Source organism: Camelina sativa, chromosome 18 (assembly GCF_030686135.1).
Source record: "Camelina sativa cultivar CO46 ecotype springtype chromosome 18, ASM3068613v1".
Lineage (NCBI taxonomy): Eukaryota > Viridiplantae > Streptophyta > Magnoliopsida > Brassicales > Brassicaceae > Camelina > Camelina sativa.
The window spans coordinates 2,146,086-2,158,114 of record NC_141897.1 but is presented as its reverse complement, the minus strand read 5'-3'; the positions used below and the strand labels follow the sequence as shown (position 1 = coordinate 2,158,114).

General features: G+C 33.0%; 1 protein-coding gene and 1 pseudogene across 1 annotated transcript; both read left to right on the top strand.

The window, feature by feature from the left end:
* The first annotated feature begins 209 nt into the window (after positions 1 to 209).
* Positions 210 to 2,694, top strand: LOC104760310 (GDSL esterase/lipase At5g45920). Its single transcript, XM_010483214.3, has 5 exons — positions 210 to 520; positions 761 to 988; positions 1,992 to 2,059; positions 2,137 to 2,301; positions 2,403 to 2,694. Exons 1-5 carry the CDS (start codon positions 419 to 421, stop codon positions 2,563 to 2,565), a joined length of 726 nt encoding a protein of 241 aa, XP_010481516.2. The 5' UTR covers positions 210 to 418; the 3' UTR covers positions 2,566 to 2,694.
* A 669-nt stretch (positions 2,695 to 3,363) lies between these two features.
* Positions 3,364 to 3,708, top strand: LOC109130452 (S-protein homolog 32 pseudogene; annotated as a pseudogene).
* The last annotated feature ends 8,321 nt before the right edge of the window (positions 3,709 to 12,029 follow it).

Sequence of the window (12,029 nt, the reverse complement as noted above, 5' to 3'; positions counted from 1 at the left end):
AACCTCTTTTTTTTTTCTGTTTTGTAATTGGATAAAAAATGTGTAAAGCCTCGGCCAGCCCGTTAGGGTTTTTTAAAATGAATATTAATTAATTAAAAAAAAATCCTCTCAATAGATACATAAACCTTCATAAAATGTGGTCGTGCATAAACATGTGTTATTGACATTTGTAGGTATATCTTTCTATTAGTGTTATTAAACAATAAAACATGAAAGGTCGGTGAGTAGTGGGTGATAGCATTTAGTGCATCTACTTTTATTTTATTTTTATTTTATTTTTGTATCTCCAATGATAAGCCTTTCCTTGATCATTTCAGCAAAACCACTACAACTCCTTCTTAACACATTTTTCTCAAGAAACACAGAGAGAGAGAGAGGAGAACTTATAAGTTATAACAAGAAAAAAAGGTAGAGGAAGATGATAAGACAGAAGATTTTTCTCTTTGGTGATTCAATCACTGAAGAATCCTTTAGTGACGGTGGCTGGGGCGCTTCTCTCGCCGATCTTCTCCGCCGCAAGGTATAGATATATACACACATATTTATATCTTTGTAATTAATCTTATACATAGGTTTTGACTGATAACTCTTTGTTTCTATATATAAGTTTTTCTTACTAATCATGATTATTTTAATTTTTAGTAGACATAGTGAAGTTTTTTTATGTTTAATATATCACTTTTTTTTTGCTCTTACTAGTATTTAACCCTTTTTCAAAAAAAAAAAATAACTAACACTTTTGAGATATAAAATTTATTAGGCTGATTTGGTGCTCCGAGGATACAGTGGATATAACACGAGATGGGCGTTGAAAGTAGTCGAGAGAGTTTTTCCGGCGGCTAAAGAAGATGGCGGAGAATCTCCGGCGGCGGTGACTGTATTCTTTGGTGCGAACGACGCGTGTCTGCCGGAGAGATGCTCGGGGTTTCAGCATGTGCCACTTCACGAGTACAAGCAGAATCTTCGCTCTATTGTTTCGTTTCTCAAGGTGATCATTTTATTCTTGGACATGCGTATATATATAATCATCAATATGAAAATGTTTTGTACACTCGAGAATATGAACTAGGTAATTCATGTTGCACATGCATATATAATGATCAATATGAAAATGTTTTGTATACCCGAGAATATGATTATATGAACTAGGTAATCAATGTTGCACATGTATATATAATCGCCATCAATATGAAAATATTTTGTATACTTGAGAATATGATTTAGGTAATTAATGCTGGACATGCATATATATAATCATCAATATGGACAAAAATAATCATCAATATGAAAATATTTTGTATACTTGAGAATATGATTTAGGTAATTAATGCTGGACATGCATATATATAATCATCAATATGGACAAAAATAATCATCAATATGGAAATGTTTGTATGAACTACGTACTTGAGAATATGAACTAGGTGATTCATGTTCGATCTATTTATTTGCAAAAGTGAATGGCAAATAATATATTATTTTACCGTCGTATTTGTTTTCCTAATTTGCGAGAAACTTTGGTAGAGTTATTAAGCCATAATTGCTGAGTTTATGCATCAAAAAATTTGTGGTCAAATAATTTTTAAATTTTTTGTCCTGAGACACTTAGAATATAAACGCTTAGCGGAAGTGAAAAATAAAATCAATTGACTACAAAATGATTAAAATTGAAAGAAAGAAAAAACTAACTGGGTGTGAAAATTACATTAAAACTATTGAATTAGCCTCTCTTTTTTTTTTTGTTTTTTTTTTCTTCAAATGGTAGTGTTAAAAGCATTAATCTATTGACTAATTTAAAAATGTTGCCTTTTCGACTAAAAGGCCAAAGCTTTGATCATATATATCTCCTTTTGGGAAAGTAAACTCTAAAGCACCAAATGTATATACTTTGTCGAACCACTAAAAGTGAAAAAGATTTTATACATTCTTACCTCTACATAAATAATGGATTATTATATTAAATGAGAAATTTATGCAACGATGATTCTCAGAACCGTTGGCCACAAACGGCCATTATTCTCATAACTCCTCCTCCAATCCACGAAGAGGCCCGCCTCAGGTTCGAGTCCTCTATTTTTTTTTGTCATTCATTATTTTCTTGTACGTCTTGAACTAATTTAAGACATTTATCTTTAGATATCCTTATACCGAAAACACGACGGGGTTGCCAGAAAGAACGAATGAAGTAGCCGGACTATACGCAAAAGCATGTGTAGAAGTTGCTAAGGAATGTCAAATTTTGGTCATTGATCTTTGGTCCAAAATGCAGCAAATTCCAAATTGGCAAACAGAGTGTCTATGGTCATACACTAACTCTTACATATACACCTAGTATACGGTGCATTTTGGAAACCGATTATTTTATGCTCGATTAACTAAATTTGTGTTTTCTCGAATTTTAGGGATGGGTTACATTTGAGTCGGCTCGGTAACAAAGTATTGTTTGAAGAAGTAGCAAATAAGCTTAATGAAGAAGGCATTGGAGCTGAGGAATTAGCCGTGGATCTTCCCCTTATAGAAGCTGTTGACCCAAAAGATCCTCTCAAAGCCTTTCATGAGTTTTGATGCTTTATATTATCATCATGTAGTTTGGAATAATAATCGTCTTAACGATATTAGTTTGGAATAATTATGACCCTCGAATGATGTTATAATCCACTCTTATCAAATTATATTCACATTTTACTTCGTTTAGTTTAGTTTTTTTTTTGGGTGTGTATACTCTAGTTTATATTTTTAAAAACATGTTAATGACAACATATAAACGAATATAAACCAAATTCAAGTTTTGTCCGACCAAAATGGTACCCAAGTAAATACTATTAGAGGTTTGACAAAAAAAAAAAAAAAAAAAGAGAGAGAGTAAATATAGACCAAAAACCTTTTTCCGGTAAGCCTAAATTAGTTTTGAGTTAAAAACCTTCAAGAATTAATAACAAGACTAATTAATTAATTATAAATTAGTTAAGTGATTTTAAAATTAATAAACAAACACTATAAAGAATAAATTTTAGTGAAAACCTTTTAAAGTACTGGCCGGTCCATTTTAAACTCTCAGTAAAATTACTAGTAAAAGAACCGTTAAATATTGAAATAATCTCTGCTAGGTTGATACACAAAAGTTCAAACTCTTATTACCATAGATGAAATAAACTTTGCTAGGCTGGTACGCAAACGTTCAAACTGAAAAACAAATTGATAGTCTCCCATGATTTGATATCTTAGTTAAAATTAGCAAATCTATCTTAACTGAAAAACAAAAAAAAACTGTAAATGCAAAAATAGGGACGTATATGTTGCTTATTAATACACGAAAGAAAAATCAAGTCTAAACAACCAAGAAAAAATCTATTTTTTTTTTAAATGAAAAATCTCACAATCATCCTACTTGTTTTTTGTCTTTGTATGTTTGGTTATGTATCTAGCGCTGGAAATAGAACTCAAATTATTCTGAAGATTATGTACTAGGTCCAACAATAATACCAAATGGAGGGTATTTTTTATAATTTATTTGGTACCACACGTTTCATGTGTACTTTAAAACAAGGACCTGGATTTAAACACAATCAGAGCTTTAGAACATTTAAAAAGTCTGGCTTATGGGAATGTAGAGCAAGAGAAGATGAAATCTATTTAAGAAGAATATATAAGGCGAGATTTGATGACTGTGTAGAGAATCTCCATAAAGAGCATGATTGGATACTTTAAAACATTAAAAAACTTCAACACTCTTCGTTAAGACATCACATCTCTAAAAGTACAGTTTCATTATTGCTTTATAGGTGTACATGACAATTCTTTATTTTTTTTGGTATTGACAATTCATAATATATATATATATATATATATATATATTTCCTCAATTCATTTTTTATATAAATTGAAAAAATAACACCAAATTATAATTTAATATTTTCTAGTTATCGTTTTTTCTAGACTATATATAATGGTTTTTAAAAAGAAAACAAAAAAAAAACAGTTTTCTATAGTTAACTCATTTAAACTTATTTATAGTTTCAACTAAATGCATGCGTGACTCTACTATATCAATTGCAACTCACAAAATTATATCTATTGCAACATGCAAATGAATATATTTAGAAGCTTGGGTGAACCAATGACCTCTACAATTGCAATTTTCGTGTCCGATTTCTTTTGTTACAATTTTTTTAAGTTAATTAAAGAACTAAAAGTGAAACCTTTTACAAAAGAAATAAATCAAGCATTGGTCCAATGGTAAATAGAGATAATTTATGGCACTGAATTCGAGTAATATTGCTACCATAGTCTAATAAATTTAAATCGGTTTTCATAGGCTCCAGGGATTAGTTTTGGACCTCCGAAACTTTTGGATCTAGAAGATCATGATATTTACCTATATCTTAATTTTGAATATTTACATTTATTTCTAAAGTATTAGATACATGTATTTTATCTTATAATATGAAATTTGGGTTGTTCATATCTTATTATATAACGTTCAGTTTCAAATCTAGTCACTAATATGATCGCAATGCATGTCACTATCGGTAAGATTTTAATAGTGACAAAAAATATTTATTTTCTTTAACAAAATCGGAATATTAACTATAAATATATCAGTATTTACCAATAATAATCAACAAGTGTATATTTGGTTTAGCTTTGATGTCATAAGCAAAAAGAAAACTAACAGAAAAAAAAAATTTGTAAATAGTTATTTTTAAAAATAATGTTGTTAATTTTTGTTAGTTCTTAATACCAAATAGAGATTTTTAGAAAAACAAGATATATATTGATAGTGACATGTGGTAAGCTTCTAATTTGAAATATTGATGTGTCAAAATTAGTCAGTAACATGATCAATATTTTTCACAACATGTGTCAAATCATTGATTTAAGATTACAACACATGTAGAAAATAAATATTTAATTTTCTTTTATATCTTTTAAAAAATCAATGTGAGATTAAGGTAAATGTAGTAGATCGCTGTATGTGTCAGGTTTTCATTTAAAATTTTATATTATTTAGTTTATTTTTATCTTATAATTAAATATACATGATAATTAAAATATATTATTTATAGAAATTTTCTTTTTTAGTTTAGGAACAGGTAAGATCAGTATCAATTCTTTTCTTAATGTCTGTAAAAATAAAAATAAATTGATATAAATTCAAATTTCATATTTTAACTTAATTGGACGACTCCAAAGTTTTAAACTTTTGTATTCCACCGTTGAAAAAGCTAATTCATCCCAAAAAAAAATACACTTGAGATGATGTTCAAAATTATTGGTTTGTGATTAAAACACTTGGAGTAGTCATATTGATTTGATTAGTTTAATATTAATTATATAATTAATATAATTATAAGCAATTTTTAAAAGTTTTTCTAGTGGAATTGGTCAATCTCAATCTCCGAATCTCCCTCTCTCTATCTCCTTATCCAACACAAAAACGAATTCTCAAAAATAAAAGAGACGAAATCGGAGAGAGAGCTCACTAACAATGGCGTCTCTTCTCGGAGCATTCTCTCCTTCTCCAATCTTAACTTGCCCTCGTCGTCTTTCTCCTCTTTCCTCATCATCTTCAATCTCCCCTGTCTTAAAATTTCTTGGACATAGCAAACCGACTGTCGGATATGTATGGGCTCACGAGCCTAATGAGAAAACATGAAACCCATTAAAAAGGTGGGTCCATGAACTATGATTGAACATAGAATCCAGTAAAAAGTGTCAGTCGGCGCGTTACAGTAAGTCTTTTCTAAATAAATAAGTTTATATCTCCTTGTTACTTAAAATATACTATATATATATATATATATAACTATCAAATTACGGTTATTTGTTTTGTGTTTTGTTAGTTGACTTGTATTTTCCAAAGCCAAGTAGCACTAAAACAGAATTTATAAAAACAGAATTAAATGAACTGAAACTGTAGACTAAGATGTTCACCTCTAACTGATAAATTTTAAAACATTAACATCTACCATTAAATGATAATATTCAAGACAGTAACATTTCTCAGCTTGTCTCTTTCTAGAATTGTAAAATCACCAACCATCTTGTATTTAATAGACAGTATCTATAAATCAATATATAAGCATTGTTTATCATTCATTTAAACTTCAATAAATCAATAGAATATCAGAGTCTTATGAATTTCTTGTCAACAGCATAAATTATTTAAAACTTCAATTTGATGCTAACACAACAATGCTAATATCATTGTTAATTTATATAAGTTTTACAATACTTTTCAGCTAATGATTAAAATATTCTTGGTCCTGATTTATATTTAGATACTAATGTTGTATATATATTAAATTACAAAATGTTATTCTACTGATTTACAATGATTTTCTATTTGGTTTTTTGTATATCTCTTGCTTTCTCACGATCCACTTGACCACCTCTGTAATTATTTAGTACTACAAATTAACACGAGTGAGACTAGCCATTGGATCGTGAGAAAAGCAAGAGATACTGTATACAAAAAAAGGTGATGTGTCTAATAAATATAGGTCACACAACCACCTAATCTTACAAATCATTCTACTATCTCTATTTAAAGTTACAAAGCAATTAATGTCACCTGCATTTTCTTATCTTTTTTCTTTTAATATTTTCCTCCAACTAAATTCTTGAATTTTGCCAGTTCTTGGTTCATACTTCATAGAATTGTCTAGTAAAGGTTGGGATTTATCATAATAATGGACTCATGCATGAATTCCCTATTTAATACATAATGGACTGGTCGACTGGACTAGACCGAAGCTTAGAACACACAAAACTATGTATATCGTTTGATAGTTCATTTAGAAAATTATCTTCTGGCATTGTTTTATTTTATCCAAAAGTATATATTTTCTTTCTTTTGAACCTTTCATATATTTTTCTCGAGTAGTTGAAAAAATAAGAAATGATATCCAATTTTGTCCGGAAACTGCATTAAATATATTGACCCGACCTTGTGTGTATATGTATAGAGTATAGACACACATTAATAGTTGGCAAAAAGACTACGATAATTAGTACTTATACTTAGTAGGTACCCTAATTAATACTCCGGCAAGGATATATGACCATTTTCTAACTGTTATGTTCGCAAATTTTAGGTGACCTAAACTATTTGGAAACTCTCATCATCTCATGTCACCAACAAAGTCAGTGTCAACGTCCTTTATTTTGTCAATGCTTTTCCCTTTTAACATTTTGGTATTAACAGTACTCTCATTATATACTTTAATTTACTTGCCTATATATAAGGATTTCTCAATTCACTTTTCCTAATTTCTCTACGAATATAATTTTCTTCTTTCTCATAACTTCCTAAACTACAAATCTCAATCTCTTTAGACTTGTTTGTGTGTCAAGTTTAATCCAACATTCTCCTACTTAAGCTTGAAACACATTTTCTCTCAGTCTTGAACTCCCATGAACTCTCTCATCTCCTTGAACTTCATTTTTCCCAAGAATATCAGCTTTTTGTTCGCTCCCTGAAACATGCTCAACCTCAACTTCTTCATTCTCCACACATCCTCTGATGAAGTGAAAATGTCTCTGAATATGTTTGCTTTTGCCATGGAAAACATGACTCTTCGTGAGAGCTATTGCGGATTTATTGTCAATATGAGTAACAGCTTTCTTGACTTCGACTCCCATAATTTCGCTCAGCAAATCCCTCAACCAAATAGCTTGTTTAGTTGCTTTGGTTCCACCCATAAATTCTGCCTCACACGATGATAAAGTCACTACATCCTGTTTTCGTGAACACCACGAAATAGGATAATCTCCCAAATAGAAAATGTGTCCTGTTGTGCTTCTCCCATCGTCCGGTTAAATATTAAGACTGCTATCACTATAACCAACTAGCCTTGGTATTTTCGAGCTTCTTTCAAAATTTAAGCCAAGAGTTGTTGTTCCTTTAAGATACCTCAAGCACTATTTCATTGCCGCCCCATGTGACACCCTGGGACTATGCATATACCTGCTCAAAACACCCACACAATACGACAAATCAGGTCTTGTATGAATTAAGTAACGAAGACAACCAATTTTTTTCCTAAAATATGTGGCGTCAATCTCTTTCTCATCCTCTGCTTTCAACAGTGTGAGTCCAAACTCCATTGGTATGTACTCAGGATTGCAATCCACCATCCTTGTTTCCTCCAATATTTTCTGGGCATATATTCGTTGACTTAGAACAATTCCATTCTCATGTTGGATTACCTCTATCCCAAGATAGTTAGTTAACAAGCCAAGATTACTCATTTCAAATTTAGCAGCCATCTCCTCCTTAAATTTGTAAATGATTTGCTTGTCTGTTCCTGTGACAAATAAATCATCTATATAAACTGCAATAACTAAGATTTGTTCTTTCTCTATCTTCCGATAAACTGTCGGTTCCTTCGAACACTTCTTAAACTGCAGCTCCTCAAGAATCTGGTTCAGTTTGTTTTTCCAAGCCCTTGGGGCTTGTCGCAAACCATACAATGCTTTATTCAGCTTATAAACCTTGTCTTCACACCCTCTTTTTTCAAACCCCTCAGGTTGAGTAAACTGTCTCCTTGAGTTCTCCGTGGAGAAAGGCTGTTTTTACATCTAAATGATGTATCTCCCACCCGTTTGTCGCAGCAATGTTTATGAGTAGTCTTATAGTTTTGATGTGTGCAACATGAGCGAAGACTTCCTCGAAATCGATTCCATATTGTTGCACATATCCCTTAGCAACCAGTCGAGCTTTATACTTGTTGATGTTGCCATCGGAGTTTCTTTTTAGTTTAAAGACCCATTTGAGTCCTATTGGCTTTATAACAAGAGGTAAATCGACTAAGCCCCAAGTATTCAGTTTTTCGATTGACTTAATCTCTTCATTACAAGCACTGAGCCACTTATATGATCCTCTTGCTTCAATAAAACTTCTTGGCTCATTGTTAAGACATAGAAGGAGTGTTTTTCCTTCTTCTTCGGCAAGTAGGACATAGTTTGCGAGATACTTAGGAGCATTACTCTGTCTTTGGCTTCTTCTTTGAACCGGCTGATTGGTCTCCACAGCATCAACTTCTTCTCTGTTTTCTGCAATCTCGAGTTCTGTTATTTCAGGTGTGTGACCATTGTTCTCTGTTTCGTCTCTCTCGTCTTCATTATCATCATCAATATTTTCACCAAACTCCGGGTTATCACCCACAAATTCTCGTTCATATATTATCCCATGATTCCCAAATTCACCTAGAACAATATTAAAGCTTCCATTACCGTCTTGCTCTGTAAAGTTTTGTTTCCAATTCCAACATTTACTCTCATCAAAAATCACATCCCGACTTACAATAACTCTTCTTGTATGTGGATCATACAGTCTATATGCCTTAGAACCAGGTTATATCCCCAAGTGGACTAACATCCTCGATCGATTGTCTAGTTTCTTTAGCAAATGTTGATCAATTTTTGCGTAACTTATACCCAAAGATTCGTAGATGATCAATATGAGGTTTCTGTTTCTTGTAGACTTCATATGGGGTCTTATCTGTTAACGCTCTTGTAGCTATCCTATTTAGCAGATATGTGGAGTGTCTCACTGCTTCCCCCCACAGATAGTTTGGAACTCTCATGTGTTTTAGGATACTCCTTGTCATCTCCATCATTGTTCAGTTCCTTCGTTCTACAACACCATTCTGCTGTGGTGTATATGGAGCTGTAAGATGTCTCTGGATCCAAGCATTCTCACAGTACTCATTAAAATCTTGTGAGATAAACTCACCACCTCTATATGTTCTAAAAGTCTTGATTCGAGCTCCTGATTATTTTTCAACACGATTGTTAAAAGTCTTAAACTTCTCAAATGCATAGCTTGTTTCCTTCAACAAGGTGATCGACATGTAACATGAATGATCATCAATGAGGACAAAGATAAAACGGTTTCCACCAACTGTACTCGGTGTTATGGGTCCACCAAGGTCTCCGTGGACCAGTTCCAGAGCTGAAGATGCTCTATATGTGGTGGCTTGAGGAAACGTCTGTCGTTTTTGTTTTCCAAGTAGACAGGACCTGCAGAGCTCCTTTTCGAACGCTATGTGTGGGACTCCTTGGACAAGCTCTCTCTGTTTCATCGACTTGATCGTTTCAAAATTTATGTGTCCAAAACGAGCATGCCAACGAATAGACTCACTTATAGATGACATGTTCAAACAAGCGTTGTCGTGAAGGTCCATACGAATCTTGTAAAGTCTGTTCTTTGACCTTGAAGCTTTAGTGAGTAACTTACCTTGAGCGTCTCTCATTGTTAAGTATCCTCCCCTTAACCTGATATCACATCATGCTTATGTCTCTTGGCCCAAACTAATGATGTTACTTTTAAAATCAGGGATGTAGTAAACATATGTCATAACTCGAACTCACCATTCATGTCAACAAGTGAGATTGATCCTTTTCCTTTTATATCATCACATGAATCTTCTCCAAACCTTACCTTCCCGGTAACAGACTCATCCATCTTCTCAAAGTATCTTATATCTCTTGTCATGTGGTTACTGGCACCATTGTCAAGGTACCATTTATTGTCCTCTCCTGTGTTGGTTTCAAACTTACTCGGAATACATTGTTTTTCATTAAGAAAAACAACTTCATGCATCATAAGTTCATCAGCCTCTATAGAAACGACCTCCTCGACCTCTGTTTCGATAGTCGTTTGTATATTCTCGACTATTATGTGTCTCCGTGTTTGCATACTTTTGTGTCTCCATGTTTGCATACATTCATTTAGATTGATCCTCTTGTACTTCGCCAGCATCAACGGAGATTTTTTCTTCATATGCTTTATGTCGCCCTATAATGTCTCCAAAAGTGGTGGTGTTTAGGTCTAACACCTGTTCTAGAGAAGCCACTATGTGGATAAACTTCTAGTCAGGAAGGCAATTAAGAAACTTTTTAACCATCTTTGATTCTTCAATAGATACTCCGAGGGAGGCAGACTTTGAAGCTATCTCCGACATCTTTCCCGCAAACTCATCTATTTTCTATGTATCCTTCATATGTAGTAGCTCAAAGTCGGCCATAAGTGTTTGTAGGCGTGCTTCTTTCACACGTTCTGCACCCACATGCCTCGACTTGATAGGGTCCCATATTTTTTAGCCTATATCACCAATTTGCAGAACAAGAGACTCGGGGATAGACTGAAACAGAAGAGCCATAGCCATATTATTCTTGTCTTCGTCGGCTGTTTCTGTTTCAGGTTCGATAGCTTCCCAGACCTTGTGAACCTTTAGAGCAATCTTCATGTTTAACGCCCACATCGTGTAGTTTGTTGAATTGAGCATAGGACATTGGATAGACGTAGAGCCGACTTCTTCTTATGGCTTAGAAGCAACAATCGCACCCTCAGACATCGCTCCCTAGGATATCGTCACGCTCTGATACCAAATCTAGAAATCAAGAACAAAGTTTAACACAACCTCAAAGAAATCTCTTTATTACTTTAGGAAATAACTCAAAAACTTAAGAGAAGGTTATTGGTTCTATGACTTTAATGGATTTGGAAATTCAAACAAAATTCATGTGTTATTCAATCATTGATTTTAAAGTACTTATCAAAATTATGTGTTATTGGTTCTTTTTTTTTTGTCAAACAAGTTTCCATTAAACTTAAATCCTCAAAGAGGAGAGCTCATACAAAGAGAAACATAGAAGGTTACAAAGCTTAATAATGTTACAAAGCATATAAAGATATTGGTTCCATGAGTTTTCCAAGAAGGTGCAAGACTTTGGGAGGCTAGCAAAGCTTGAAAGATCTGTTGGGACCATGGTGGAAACGCATTTGAAGACATGCTCCGCGACTTCCTCGATCAACAAGTGATCAACAATAGCTCTTGCAAAATATGCAGTGGAGCGTTGACAAAGGTGGTTCATAGGTGGAGTGAGGGAGGGTGCTCTTGCCAATAAGAGAATGTTCAAAACATATTGATCGAAATTTAAAGCAGTTTCTGGCTCAATTCTCATAACATGGATGAAAGCTACAACTGGGAATTGAATGTGATAAGTGCTATATCGTAACA

Bases quoted from the DNA above. Each gene is read 5' to 3' on its own strand.
- LOC104760310 (XM_010483214.3), top strand. From the start codon at position 419: ATGATAAGACAGAAGATTTTTCTCTTTGGTGATTCAATCACTGAAGAA. The intron at 521-760 runs GTATAGATATAT...AAAATTTATTAG, and splicing joins CCGATCTTCTCCGCCGCAAG to GCTGATTTGGTGCTCCGAGG. The intron at 989-1,991 runs GTGATCATTTTA...GATGATTCTCAG, and splicing joins CTATTGTTTCGTTTCTCAAG to AACCGTTGGCCACAAACGGC.